This window comes from Cotesia glomerata, linkage group LG5, assembly GCF_020080835.1.
Source record: "Cotesia glomerata isolate CgM1 linkage group LG5, MPM_Cglom_v2.3, whole genome shotgun sequence".
In the NCBI taxonomy this organism is placed as follows: Eukaryota; Metazoa; Arthropoda; class Insecta; order Hymenoptera; family Braconidae; genus Cotesia; species Cotesia glomerata.
This window is the reverse complement of record NC_058162.1, coordinates 3,124,495-3,140,954: the sequence shown is the minus strand read 5'-3', so window position 1 is coordinate 3,140,954 and position 16,460 is coordinate 3,124,495. Positions and strand designations below refer to the sequence as shown.

The 16,460-nt window shown below is 26.7% G+C and overlaps 1 protein-coding gene across 2 annotated transcripts in view; it reads left to right on the top strand.

Annotated features, from left to right (window-relative positions):
* LOC123265956 (A disintegrin and metalloproteinase with thrombospondin motifs 9) overlaps window positions 1-16,460 on the top strand; it is a 158,203-nt gene that overhangs the window by 116,764 nt on the left and 24,979 nt on the right. For both annotated transcript variants that reach the window (XM_044729953.1, XM_044729952.1), the window contains exons 6-7: window positions 7,545-7,764; window positions 10,368-10,587. In XM_044729953.1, the coding sequence (XP_044585888.1) occupies window positions 7,545-7,764; window positions 10,368-10,587 (440 nt within the window). The remainder of the gene's footprint in view (window positions 1-7,544; window positions 7,765-10,367; window positions 10,588-16,460) is intronic.

Sequence of the window (16,460 nt, the reverse complement as noted above, 5' to 3'; positions counted from 1 at the left end):
TAATTTTATTTGATTTAATTTAAGTTTAATATCAATAAAAAGTAATGACTACTTGATTTTGAAATAATCCGAAAAAAAATGAGAAAAATTAATCTCTTGGTTACGTTATTCTTATATCACGAAATTTTTAACTCCAGTCCATAGATTCAAGAAATATTACCTTCAATCGATATAGTTAAATTCCTTAACCAAAACAATTCTTAAAAATTTGGAAAATCCAAAAGTGCACGCCTCATAATCTGATTTTCCATAATAAAATTGGTTAAAATAAAATACAAATACTTTTAAATCTTTCGCGCCATTGTCCACCCAGAAAAGAAAAGGTACTGCGCATGTATTGTAAACGAACCTTATTTGCATAGATATAGATATACAAACGATTAGTGGATTTTTAGTTTAATGCTAATTATAAATAAACTACATTGAATTAGACCGTGATCTTCGAAAGGACTTAAGTTTAAATTATACTGAAGCGTATAAAAAATAAATGGACTTGATCAGTTAAGTTTTTCGGCAGTTATCGTGACCACGCCAGTTTCCATACATACATTTGACAGCCGACGTCCACGGAATAATTTTTTCAAACATTTTTTTTATTTATTTAAAAAGCAAAATGTCTTTTAAAAATGTCATAAGTGTTGAAACTAGTGTTTTTCCATTACATTTATGTGTAAATATTGTTCTACAAGTGCGATAGAAAATAAATAGAGACAATTTTAGTTCAAGAAATCGCTTGATTTTTGTAAGGCGAGTATAGAGCACAATCTCATCCGCTTCGCTTATGAAACGCGCAAAAGTGGATAATCCAAAAGTGCACGCCTCATAATCTCATTTTCCATAATAAAATTGGTTAAAATAAAATACAAATACTTTTAAATCTTTCGCGCCATTGTCCACCCAGAAAAGAAAAGGTACTGCGCATGTATTGTAAACGAACCTTATTTGCATAGATATAGATATACAAACGATTAGTGGATTTTTAGTTTAATGCTAATTATAAATAAACTACATTGAATTAGACCGTGATCTTCGAAAGGACTTAAGTTTAAATTATACTGAAGCGTATAAAAAATAAATGGACTTGATCAGTTAAATTTTTCGGCAGTTATCGTGACCACGCCAGTTTCCATACATACATTTGACAGCCGGACGTCTACGGAATAATTTTTTCAAACATTTTTTTTATTTATTTAAAAAGCAAAATGTCTTTTAAAAATGTCATAAGTGTTGAAACTAGTGTTTTTCCATGACATTTATGTGTAAATATTGTTCTACAAGTGCGATAGAAAATAAATAGAGACAATTTTAGTTCAAGAAATCGCTTGATTTTTGCGAGGTGAGTGTAGAGCACAACCTCATCCACTTCGCTTATGAGGCGTGCAAAACTAAAAATAATCTTTCTTAAGAGTTTCATAATTTCGTTTTTTACACCGTTAAAAAATTAATTTAAGCAGTGAAAGAAATTTACTTAAAAAATCAATTTATTGGTTAAAAAAATTTTCATTAAAATTTTTTGCTTCTTCTTTCATAAATTTTAAACTGAAAAAAATTCAAGATTAAAAATCTTCTGGAAAATTTTTTTATTCCAAATCTTTAAAATGATTTTCTAGCTTTAAAATTAATAGAAAATAATCTTTCAAAACAAGAAAAAGAATGCAGTTTTTTAAAAATTATTAAATCAAATAAAATTTTTACCATGCTTCTATAATAGATATGTTTAATCTTTGATATCTTAGGTAGACATTCGAGCGTATGTGGGTGGTATTAAATCTAGGATGGAAGACACGATTTCCTGGTGTAACAACAAGCCAGGTTGCGTGCATTACACTAGTCTCTTAGTGACTCTACATGACCAGCGACACGATTTACACTATAAATACTTATATACGTAGTCGAAGTTGTGTTTAGTTGTAGAGTAACTTAACTATAAGTATATTTATCTGCCCACTGGCATTACTTTATTGCATCAGCCGCGGCTTAACCTAACACACATACGCTTATATACACGTGCAAGGAGTGTAAGTGTAGTGTGTACATTAATATATCAACATTAACACACTTTCACACGCACTGCGCACCCTTACTCACTTTATATTATAAGTTTAAAGTCATTAACAACTTTTTTATTTTCCCACCGGCTCGGAAGGATTAGTAGAGAAGATTAATTTATTTTTCAGGCAAACGCCCACGTATTTACGGTTATTTTTCACCTATGATTTATTTACCGTTACACGTTTTGTTTGAATTTCATTGAATACGCTATTTTAAATTACCGTAATTAATGCTAATTTTATTTCACTTAATGAGTATGTTTAAACCATCAATTTAAGGTTTAAGTAACAATCATTGTTCTTTTTATTTTATTTTATTTTATCGCTTTTTGATGCATAATATTTTGAATATTTATTTTTTAAGTAACTGTAATTTTAATTTTAATTCATAGTACTCTCAACATTATTCTTAAAAAAATTCATAAAGATTTTTAAATTTATTTAATGAAAAAATCGAATTGATGAATTTACTTTTTTTTTAGTTTCACGCAAAAAAGAAAAATGTAAAAATTACATTATAAATAGTAATAAGCGTTGCTTTGTATAAAAAACTAGAAAAATTGCGGTTTGAAATAACATTTTTGTAAATTCAAACTTTGAATGTTAATTTTCAGAGCTTTCAATGTAATATTTATACTGCCGACAGAAAGTTTCTGGACAAGATAAAAATTTATTAAAACAATTATTAAAAGTAAAATAAATCAAGACGAAAGTCAAAGACACGATCGTACATACTTAGTATAATAATCATAGCATTTTTTTTATAGATCAAGTTAATGTGTTTATGTTTATGTATCATATTTAAATTAAAAAATAAACAAAAAGCTTCTCCGGAAACTTTCCGTCAGTAGTGTATATTTTACCCTTATGTTAATAACCAACTTTACAGTTTAAGCTTATTTAAAAAAAAAATAAAAAATAAATAAATTAAATAGCACTCACTAGTAATTTTCTTTTAAGTTAAAAAACGACGATTCGAGAGCTTAAGATATAATATTGAATTTTCTTTTAGTTATTCATATAAATACACCGCGGTGGGTACACTGAAAAAAAAATTAACTTGATTCGAGAGGAAAATTTTTGAACCAAGAAAATAATTTTGAAGAGGCTAATTTGTCTTGAATCAAGACAAAAAATTCTTGAATCAAGTAAAATTTAATTAAACCAAGTAAAAATTTTTTACTTTAAGAATTTTTTTACTCAAATCAAGAAGATAAAGTTCTTCAAAATTATATACAGTAGAACCTCGTTAAGTCGAACCTCGATAAGTCGAAAACCTCCTTATTAACTCGAAGAAATGTTTCATCCCCTTCCCTCCAAGCCCCAAAACCTCCGTTGCTCGAAATTTTTAGCCTCTATAAGTCGAAATGATTAGTGAGCCCCTACAAGTTTTCCCTCCATAACTCGAAAAATTAAATTTTCCCTCTGTATCTCGAACATAGCAATATTTTATTTTATAACATCTACAACTTTATTGTTTGAGACTTTTAATACCATTAAGAATTTGCCGACAGTGTAAGTATACACTGATAAAAAAATTAATTTGACTCAAGAGCCAAAATCTTGAACCAAGAATACCATTTTGACGAAAATGATTTTCTTGAGTCAAGAGAATAAATTCTTATGATAAGAAAAATTTACTTATATCAAGATTAATTTCTTGACTTAGTTCAAGATTTAGGCTCTTGAGTCAAGTTAATTTTTTTATCATTGCACCATTGTTTCTTAGGAGTACACTGATAGAAGGATTTATTTGTATTAAAAAAATATTTGTTAATAGTTAACAAATCATTTATTAGAGACCATTTTTTAGTATCAAACAAATATTTCTTAGTATTTAAAATGATTTGTTTGTATTTAATAAATCAAATATTCATTTATTAAATATTAATAAATCTTTTTAAATACTAAGAAATATTTGTTAAGGACTAAAAAGTGGTCTCTAATAAATGATTTGTTAAATATTAACAAATATTTTGAACTATAAACAAATCCTTCTATCAGTGATAGATAATGAATAGAATTACCCAAATTTATGACTCACGTTAATACAAATTAAAATTTTAAAACTTGAATTTTTATTTATTTTACCCCTCTACCTCAAAATTTATAAAAATGAATCAACCTCTTTATGTCGAATCAAAATTCGCCTAAGTCGAAATCCTCTATAACTCGAATTTTTTTGCCTCTCCCTTGGAGTTCGAGTTATAGAGGTTCTACTGTACTTGATTCAAGAACATTTTTTTTTCTGTGTACGCGGTTACTAACATAAGGGTTTACAATGTAATTCTTACAAAATCTGTAATAATTACAATCTGAAACTGTAATTTTTCCAATTTTCTATACGGAGCGCAACGTTACATTATGTAATGTAATTTTTCCCTTTTCCTGTTTTCCTTGTTTTTTTTTTTTTTTTATTTTCTTTGTTTAAGCTCAAGGTTTATCATAATCTTTGGAATGATTCTTAAAACATCTAAAATTTGTCATATTATAAATATAAAAAATTTTTATAGACACTTTTTATGACAAATTAGTGCAATATAAAATAGAAGTGATTTAAGATAAGCCAACTCATTTTATGATAATAGAAGATATAGGCGTTTAAAAAACGAAAAAGTTGAGGCAGTCTTTTGTCAGGCTAATGGCTCTGTTATCTCTGAATAATATCAGTAGTATATTTTTTATTATTATTAACCTACAACTCTATGATATGAACTTGATCAAAATTTTAATAAACATGACATAGTTCGCGTGGAATTTAAAATATAGTCCTGAAATGTTTTTTTTTTAATTTTAATTAATAAGATAGTAAAATAATAAAACATCCGCCTACATCTTATTGAAGTTGAGCCTCCGGATTAAAAATACATTTTTCTCTTACAAGTACTTACCCGAGTCCATTCCACTTGAGTTATCGCACTGCTTGTTTATTTTTATTTTTGTTTTTGTTTTGCGCAACAAGCACCTGGCTAAGCGGATGTACCGGATAAAAGTGCGGATACAATGAAGAGAAAAACTATTGGAGGGATAATCGAGTGGAGATGCTCCTGCTAGTCGTATTTTTTTTATACTCCTATCCATGAAGTATCAAGTTTAACTATACTTGTTTGTTTACGTTTTACCTTTTTTTTCAAGGAACGAGCTATGAGCTATGAAACAATGCCATAAGAATCTTTAGAAGTATAATTGTTGCTTTTGTGAGGATAATAAGCCGATCGTGATTCAATCGTTTATTTTTTTTCAAAGACCTACCACGATGAAAATTGTTTACGTTTTTAATCTTAATTAATCATAATCATGTTTTTTTATCAATAATAAAGATACACGTAAAAAATATTACTTGATTCAAAAGAAATTTCACTTTTACTTCGTGATATTCAATTTGAATTAATTTAACAAATTTTTGAATCGTACATTAATATAAAACATTTTTTTTTAAGCTTCTTTTGATATTTTGAATAAAGTTACTTGTTCTTGAACCAAAAATATAAAATTGGCAAAAGAAAACGAAATTTTTGTCAGTTTTGGAGAATGTTTTTTATCAAATACCGAATTGCAATGTATTTCACAATATGATTTATGTTCTTGATCAAAAATTTTGAATTCTTAAATCAAGAAAAAGAATTTTAAGCTCAAAATTCTTAAAGAGGTCTTCTGGTTTGATACCCTGATTTTTGAGGATTATTTTGGGATTTTTTTGTAAAGACCGATGAAGAGAAAGAATTTTGAACTTTTTACCATTTATTTATACATATTTCAAGAGAATACAGTTAAATTTCTAGCTAAAAACATTCAGTTCAATTAAAGTTATAGTAGTACGAAGATACTTGCCTCGAAAAAAATTAACGCTTACTTTCTCCATGATATCAGCTGATTGGCTTATCTGAAACAAAAAAACCCAGAGAAGTTTGAATCTGTATACTTAAATACACCGAGTGAACTACGATCAAAGAAAAATTTTTAATATTGGATTTTTGACAGGCTTCGAAACAAAAAAGTCCGAATTTCAATTTTTTTTTTTGTTAACTTTTTGATACAAAAAAAAATATAAATTTTCAAAATTTTTCTTTAAATGAGGACAACCTCCTCTCTTCGAACTAATTCTGTTTTTGGCTAAATAATATTTTTCTCAAGTCAACAAGTTGTTTTTTTTCACTCACAAATATAATACTTCAATTTTTGTCCCTCAAAATTCTAAAGAAGTCTAAAAAATAAAAAAAAATTCATAAAATTTCTTTTACAAAGTTACAATTTTCCATATTTTCAATATTTAAATTTTTCAAGCTTAACAGCTCCAAAAGCGAGCACACTTACGCCGTCTAGCCATCTAGCGGTAACCTTACGAACTAAAAACTTAAAAAATTACGAATTCTCTTTCTCTTCGCCAAGAAAACTCATTTTCAAAACAAAAAATTCTTGAATCAAGAAAACTTTTTAAAGTTTTAAAAGCTTTTTAAAACTAAGCCTTTAAGCCTTTATGTATAATAATTTAGCATAATTATAATTACAATCATGTAATGTAAACTCTTTACTATAAATTTATATAATTGCACCATAAAATGACCCTGTTATTGTCCAGTAGGCTGTTGGGACTATAATAAATAAATTAAATAATTTTGTTTTTGAATAAAAAATATTTCGTTTAAATCTAATTTTTTTTTTTTTTTTTTTTTTTTTAAGAGAAAAATAAATACGATTTTTTCTATTTACTTTTTCCATCGATTTATAAAACTAGTATCTATAACAAATTACAACAAAAACTCTTTTTACCGTATAATACCACAAAAGTCTAACCACTTAGAATAAGAACCTATCTTATAATCACATAATGCGATAATTCGATACTTAAGAAGCATGGGGGCGATAATTTCTCGACTGTAAGCAAAAAAAGGCAATTATCCGACTTACAAGGTGATTTGTACACATAAAATCATTCCTACTAAGTGATCAGGTGTTACAAGCTGATAGCCGTGTTCAACATTTGTTGCTTCATCTGAATCGATACAACGACATCGCGGTTTTTAGTTAACTACAACTATAATATAAATTACAACTCTTACTCCAAAGTTAACATCCACGTACACGGAACATTTCTCTGTCTCTCTTTTTTTGCGTGGGCGAAGGTAAACGTCCATTCATAATACTAGCTACGGGAAGGACGTTCTTACATTCCTTAACACTTCACATGCGAATATAATGAAATAAGAAATAATATAAATTTAATAAATACACACATATATATTATTAATACAAATGAATTAAGCTGTGGACGTGTCAAGTGGCCGTGGGTTATTGATTGGCATAATTTATTGGAGTTACACAAAGTAAACCGTTTAGCGATTTAATTATTAAGCTGTCTGATTTGAAATTAATTCTCGTGGAAAATAAAGAATAATTGTGGGCATTAATTAAATATAATTATAATTGATATTTGATTCAATTATGGGTATTTTATTTTATAGTTATTGTTATTATTTAATGTTTATGTTTCAGACTATGGCACAGCTGAAGACGCCTCGACGCCTCTTGCAGACGAGACTAATGGAAAAATTCAAGTCGGGGATCATAGACGTGAAAGGAGGTCTCTGTCTGAAAAAAACTATATTGACTACTATCCAATTAGCGATAATAAAGAGGAGCGATATCGCAGACTCGATGAATTTATCCGGCATCAGAGGGAGTATTCAAGTCGAAATCAATTGTATGATGATAGGTAAATATTTATTTTGTCAATTAACTTTTATTATTTTAATTTAACTTTACACATTGAGAAAAAAATGTACGACTCTAGAGAAAATTTTCTGGTCACAAGAATATATATTCTTGATAATTTTCAAGAATATATTTTTTTGTCTTAAAAATTGATTGAATTATTTTTTGTTTAATTCAAGTGAACCTATTTGTTTGTTAATCTATCAAAATTAATGCCAATATTTTATTATAATGACAAATATTGATATTTTTTTGTCAAACAATCAAAATTTATTTTAAACGATTCTTAAGCCAAGAAATTATTTTCTGGACAAAAAAAATTTTTTTTTCTCAGTGAACGTTAAAAAATGATATTTTATTTTATTAAAAAAGATTTATATTAAATATAGAAAACTTTTGTGTGATCATTTAATATAATTATTTAAAATTAATCCACAAAAGTGGTAAGAATTAAACTAAGAAAATTTTTTTGACGCAATGACGGAAATTTCTTAAGACTTTCCTAAAAAGACAATATTAAAAATCGATGAAAAAAATTATATTGATAGAAAAAAAAAAGAAGTTAATTCTTTATTTTTTTTATTTTATGAAAAAATAAAATTGGTTAATATTCGTGTAAATATGTCCAAGTAGTATTTTTTGATGAAATCTCTCTGTAATAATTTATTTGTTAAGAAATTGCCATATAAAAGTTAGTTTTAAAAACATTAAAGTGATTAATTTTATTTAATTGAATACACCAATATTAATGGTAATTATTTACAAATGAAGTCCACTATTTTAATTTTCAATTTTTTTGACGAAATTTCTATTTGATTTTGTTGATGTATTTTTTTTTTTGAAAAATGAACAATTTAAAAAAAAAAAAAAGTTAATTATTACAATTTTAACAAATTTTCAAAAAAATTTATAAATTTTTTAGAAAATTGTGATATTCAACAATTTTTTTTTAAAGCTAAAATTTTTTTCAACTTTTGAAAGCTAAAAAGCTATCAAAATCTTTATTTTTTCTTTTACGACATTTTTTATCATAAAAACGCCGTAAAATTAAGCAGAATCAAAAAGAAAATTTAAAAATGCTAATTTTTTCCCTAGATATGACCAAAAAGTCGACCCTACTTGTAAATAATTAGCAAAAAATAATATTAATAAAAAAAAAACTTCGCGAAATGAATAAAAAAATAAAATTAGTTAATATTCGTGTAAAAATTTCTAAGTAGCATTTTTTGATGAAATTCTGTAATAATTTATTTGTTAAAAAATTGTCGTATAAAAAATTAATTTCAATAACATTAAAGTAATTAATTTTATTCAATTGAATACACAAATATTAATTTATTATTTTTTATTTTTATTATTATCAAGACATAAAAAAATAATTTTTCTAAAAATTTAATTCATTACTTCAAAATTTTTGAAAAAAAATTTAACCAATATTTACAAACTTACTTCAAATAACTTGTTAGAAGTATTTGTAAGTGATTTCGCACATGAAACTTGTTCCAGTTAAATAAAAATTTTTTTAAGCTTAATAATAATAATAAATTATAATTTTTTAATTGTCATAAATAAATTATATTTCGATAAAATCACATGCTCGCTTATAAATTTTATTGTATTGATTTTAAAGCCAATAAAAAAAGCACACATACATATTTATATAACACGAAATGAAATGAGTTAATGTATAGCGTAGCGAATTAAATCTGAGAGGATAATCTCAAACTGTCATCGTGCACGAGTGTACTTAACTTAACAGTATGTACATATAAGTATAAGCATATAAAGTCGAAAGTGTTAAAATGGGTGCGGTTGAATATATAGCGCGAAAAAGTAAGCTAATATTATTCTCAAAGCAACAGAAATCCCTTGGCGCCAATATCTAACGTACCAATAAGTTGACTCAGTTTACTTGTGAGTGGTTGCTTTGATAAATTGTCCTCTTGTATATAATATAATATGTTTGTATATACGTATAAATATGTAATATACAGCACACGCTTCAATGCTCGCTATCAAACGTATACGACATATGAACAAGGCATTTTTTAATTTTTTAAACCGACCACCCGCGAAATATTTATCTACGGCAATAAATATAAATAAATAATTTACACTTAGAATGTACTGTTGATTATTATTTAACTTATTTATTTATTTATTAAATATTTCTGATATTCTGTTGGTAAATATTATTTTTAATCCAGGAAAAAAATAGTAAATTTATTATATGTATATTTGTTGAAAGACATACATAGTCTTCGAAATTAGTAAATGTACATAAATTTGTATTTAGATTGTGCAAATACAAGAATCATAAAAGTATATGTAATGAAATTAATACGTCAATAAAATTTGTATAATAGTTTAAAATTAGCATTAAAATACCAAAGTTTATTTTAACATTCATTGAAACTTGAATTTAATAATCAAAACAAAATATTAACAGGAAAAGTTTATCAAGATAACTTATAATAAAAATCTGTAACCTATCGCTTTAATTTTATGTTTATTTAATTAACGATTCAATGATCTCAAGATCTTCCGATCAATTTTATATTTATTTTTATTCATGATCATGATTTTATTTTTTTTTTGTTAAAGGTCAAAAAAAAATATCGAAGAAGAAGACCTAGATGAAGACGACGAAGAAGAAATGATGACCGACAGTAACAAAGAATCATTGGATATAAACGCAGCTTGGAGATCGAGACGGGCTCTACCGAAGGAATATTTTATTGAAATAATGGTTGTCGCGGACGCTAAAATGATTGAATTGCACGGAGTCGGTCTTGTCAGCTATATTTTGGGTCTTATGAACACGGTAAGTCCAACTTACATTACATTATAGTATGTTGTATGTTGTATTCAGTACTTAGAAGTTTATCCGAACGGTAGAATAATAATTACGATGTTGAATTAACGTCACGATACGCCTAGTCAGTTGCATGCATTGCATTAGCGTGTCTCGCTGATTAGCAAATCGATTTGAAGTATGCCTCTTTTTATTTTCTCAAATCAATTATTCCTTCTCGGCTTGACGTAATGACAATTCACGGAATATAAATCTTTCTTACGGCTTTTCTTTTGTTTAAAGATCGATCTATGGACAATCTAAATAGTTTTAACAGTCAACATATTTATATATGGTAAAAAAATATTAATTTCAACATTTCTTTGTAGATTATTTAAAAATTAATTTTCTTTTTTTCATAATCTTAAAAATTTATCTTTGATACTGAAATTAAGCGGCATCTAAAATTTTTTTAGAATTTTTAAAACAAATAATTTATTAGAATACAATTTAGATAAAAAAAATCAATGCTTAGAAATTTTGAGAAATTTCACGATTAAAAAAAAAGTGAACATTCATTGAGATATATCAAAAAAACTAAAAATTTTTTTTTTCAAATAATTATGAAATTTTGTTAGATTATGCCAAAAGAAAGACTGTATTTATTAACTAGCAACCTTGCAGTCACTATGTGACTGCCGTGACTTATGAACTATAAATAAATAAAATCTTGCTTTATTAAATAATGACTTTTGTTAAATTGCACTGTACTTTTTTAACTATTGATATTTTTAAAGATATAAGCTCATCCCGATGTTACACTCATCAAGAGCTTTCATTTGAGTACCTACATGCATTTTGATATATTTTTCATATATACATATATACAATATATATAAATATATGAAAAATTGATGTGGGTACTTAAATGAAAGGTCTCGATGAGTGTAATGTCGAGGTGAGCTTATATCGTTAAAAATGTCAATAGTTCACAAGATACGAGGTCGTTTCTTAATTATGTTAAATTGCACTGTACTTTCTTAACGATTGACGTTTTTAAAGATATAAGCTCATCCCGATGTTACGCTCATCAAGAGCTTTCATTTGAGTACCCACATGCATTTTGATATATTTTTCATATATACATATATACAATATATATATAAATATATGAAAAATTGATGTGGGTACTTAAATGAAAGGTTTTGATGAGTGTAACATCAGGATGAGCTTATATCTTTAAAAATGTCAATAGTTCACAAGATACAAGGTCATTTCTTAATTATGTATCTAGAGATAGAGCATTTTCGAATGCAGCCTAAATACTTATCATCATAAATTGACTATTAGTGAGGATAATGTGAAACCATGAAAAGCCACAACTCCAAGTCAAGACTTTTCCAACGATTCCAAATTTAACCGTAAAAACCCATTTTATTATATAAATAAACTTGCCACAAAAATTTGCTTATTTTCTTAAATTAATAATATAGATTTATTAATTTAGAACCAAAAAATGATCCATTTTTGTTGATTTCAATTTCATAGATATTGAAGATCAAAATTATATAATAAAATAAAAATATTAGTTTATAAATCGAGGTCATTACCATGTACATGATATCAAAGACCCACGCGAACGAGTTTAAATATCTTTTCACAGTTAACCACCAGACAACCAGACGCTTGCTCTCATCACACATCACCAATATACAAAATTACTAGTAATACATTATACAGTATAATATAACTATATCCATACATATGAGGATCGAGAGTGCTAATGTTATGTTTTCAAGTACATTAATAGCCAGATGATTCAATCAACTTCCTTTGAAAGTAAATAAATAAAGCAAAAAAGTCCAAGTATAATTCTAAATCTAAACCAAGATTGGAGATTGGATTAACATTTGATTGCAATACATCTTCATGAACAGCATTTAGTCTTGTCTATATTTGACTTGAAAAGGTTTTTTATCGTCACGTTTGTAAACTTGTAATTTGTATCTAAGACAGGCAATAATGTAAGTGGCGTGAAAAAAATTGTCGATACTTGTTAGGGCATTATATTTAACAGATACTTGCACACTAACGCTAACACGATATCCGATACGACAGATCGATACGCCGATATATATGTTTGGATATATATAAGTTGATGTCAGGTGTTATATCTAGTACGAGGTGTGAGAAAGAACTAGATCGCGTTCAGTTAAGTTAAGTGTAGATCACATTTATACTTCATTCTTTATTTGCAGATTGTGTTCATTCGTTATTATGTTCATTATGTTCATTCGTTTGGCAATACGACCTCTGCAGAAAAAAAATAATCAGCAAATATCTAAAAGGCCGTGTCATTTTTATTGAGTATCACGATCACAAGCTGATTTATTGAGATTTTTTTATGGATAACCTAGTTCGCCATTTTTAGTCATACTTGTCATTTTTTTTTTTTTTTTTTTTTTTCAATGGAATTTAGTATTTTATAGTTTGTAATAAAGCGGAGATTGCGGAATAGACTTTCAAAAAATAAATATAATTTTTGGTAATTTGTGAATATTACACTGAAAAAAATTACATGACTAAAAAGAAATATTGTTGATAAAAAAAAAATTATTTTAAAGATATCCGAGTGTTTTAATTCAAGAATTTCTCATTTTTAAACTTCTTTTTTAGCGGAGATAAATTCTATTAAATTTTTAGTTCGTAAGGCTACCGCTAGATGGCTAGGCGGCGTGAGACTGCTCGCTTTTGAAGTTGTAAAGCTTGCAAAAATGCGAGATTTTGAACCAACTATTGAAAATATGAAGAACTAGCAACTTTGCAGTCACTATGTGACTGCCGTGACTTGTGAACTATAAATAAAAAAAATTTTGTTTTATTAAATAATGACTTTTGTTAAATTGCACTGTACTTTCTTAAGTATTGACGTTTTTAAAGATATAAGCTCATCCTGATATTACACTTATCAAGAGCTTTTATTTGAGTACCCTAATGCATTTTGATATATTTTTCATATATACATATATATAATACATATAAATATATGAAAAATTGATTTGGGTACTTAAATGAAAGGTCTTGATGAGTATAACATCGGGATGAGCTTATATCTTTAAAAATGTCAATAGTTCACGAGATACAAGGTCATTTCTTAGTTATGTGTCTAGAGATAGATCATTTTCAAATGCAGCCTAAATACTTATCATAATAAATTAACTACTGGTGAGAATGATATGAAACCATGTAAAAGCACAACTCCAGGTCTCGACTTTTCCAAAGATACAAAATTTAACCATCAAAACCTATTTTATCATATAAATGCATTGGCCACAAAATTTTGCTTATTCTCTTAATAATATAGATTATAACTTTATGAAAGAAATTCTATCAATTTTGTTGTAATTTTTTAATTGTTCCAGACTTTTGAGAGATAAAATTAAAAATATCCAATTGAAGTATTGCATGTACACTGAAAAATTCGAAGGATTGTTAGTATTATTGAAATAAGTCAGTAATATCTTGAATGAATATTAAAATTGTTGAATGAAGAACTTTCTCTCCTTATCTTGCATTTTTATTTTTTTAATTCGTGAATGAATTTCTTGAATGAATTTGAGACGAATATCTCATAAAAAGAGACAAGTATTTTTACATTTTGTTTAAATACAATAACTTTTTTTTAACGTATAGATCAAGTTTGTCTCAATATAAAGTATTATAAAAAAAAATGAGATCAATTAATCACTTTTCTTTCAAGATATCGTTAGCAAAAAGTACCCGTAACTTAATTGAGAGTTTACAATAAAACAATTACAAGGCAAGATGGATCATTAAACATAATTCGATATCGATACGGACAAATTGTAATGTCTATTATCGAAAAATGTATCTCTCGGAGTTTAATTATTAATTTAATATCAACAGCGCCCGTAAATCAGAAGATAAAAACCAGTGTGTGTTAAAAAAAAAGCAACTAAAGTTTAAGTACTAAAAAATGAGGAGGTAAAAAAGCTTCGGAATCGTTTTATACATGCATAAACAATGTGCATCACGATCTTAATTAGTTTCGTGTTTTGCGTGTCCTTTCTCATCTCGGCGCTTATATTTAAAAGTTTTTAAATCTTCGGAACGAATTAACTACACTTTGCAGTTAAGTGTACATGTACTACTACAACCACGCTTGGGTTCCCTTGTTCTGGCTCTTACTCTATTTGCTTTGTTTTGTTTTATCAGTCCTACAATTTTAGCATTCGTCACATTCTTTTCACATCTTCACTTTATTTAAGCTTGTTATTTATTACAACCATAAAAATAACATTTTAATTACGGTTTTTTTTCTTTCGGGACCGCAAATAAGGGGAAGAGCTAAATCAAAAAATCGTTAAAGCGAATTAATGTCCTACTGAGCCGGTATTTCAATTGCTTATTTTCACAATTTATTTTTTATGCTTGTTAACCCAAATAATAATTTAATAATTTAGCACTTTGAATTTCTAAATAATATTCACAAGTTATGGATTTAATTGATAGTTTTTTACTCCGTATAATTTTCATAATAAAGATAACAATTTATTCACTGTAAATGTGCTAAATTCAATTAAAAAATTTAATTAAGAATTTTTCTCCAGATATTTACTTAAATTATTAATAAATATATGTGATGTGGTAAGTAGATAGTCATACAGCTGATGAGCGTGTCTCCTGATATGATTGCACTTTGAGTTTTCAGGCACGTGCAGACGATCATGATCATCATCATGACGTTAACCCTCAATATTAACCACTGTATTATTATGTTGCAATCACCTCAACCTGTATTACAAACTTATATGTACTTTATATACTTATGTATGTTAATACAAGAAAAAAAGGTTCACTTGAGGCAAGAAAATATTTTTCTGGTTAATTATTTTCTTGAGCGGAAAAAAATTTTTTTTGAAAAGAAATTTTACTTATTCCAACAAAATTAATTCTCTTGCTTTAGAAATACGTATCTTGATCCAAGAAAATTTATTTAAGTCAAGAAAATCTTGTTGTTTGGAGAGAATTCAGCCTCTTGCTCCAAAAAATTTAGTTCTTGATAGAAGTAAATTTTCTCGTCTTGAGAAAATTTCTCTCTTGCTCCAAAAAATTAAATATAAAGATAGAAGTAAATTTTCATTAATATTTTTATTGATTAACATGTCAAATGGGAAGGTCAAATAATATTTCATTTTTTTTCATTCAATTTGTATAATTGCACGTTAAAATAATATAAAATGGGTATCAAATATTCAAGAGAAAAATTTTCTCAAGGTGAGAAAATTCTTTTCTCAGCTGAAGTAGGTGGCGCTGCTTCCCTAAAGTATCTAAAAATCTTGATCAAATATACAAATTTATTGTATCAAGTATTTATGATAATTTGAATTAAGAAAAAATTACTTCTATCAAGAATAGAATTTAAAGAAAAATTTTTACTTCGGCCAACACAACTTCGGTCTTCCTTCAGGCACTCGAAAATTTTCTTGAGCCAAGAATTTTGTTCTTCAGTCAAGTAATTTTTTTTCCTGTGTACTTTAAAAAAATTCATTTCATTGTTCTAATTTGAGTAAATTTCACTTGAGTTAAGAAGTTTTCTGTTTAATTAAAATTCAAAACTAAAAAATTCTTCAAAATATATTTTTTTTTCATTCAAGTTAATTATTTATCAGTGTACATCCCAATAATCCATAACTTATGTGACATATCCATTACATCCCGACGCGTGAAAAAATAATTTTAACATTATTCAAAATATTTCAGTAATTTTTTACTGCAACACCGGACATTTTCATTACCGAACAATTCGGTCAGAATTAACATAGTTATTATTATCGGGTATGAAACCGGTTGGATCAGGAAGAAATTAATTTAACTATACA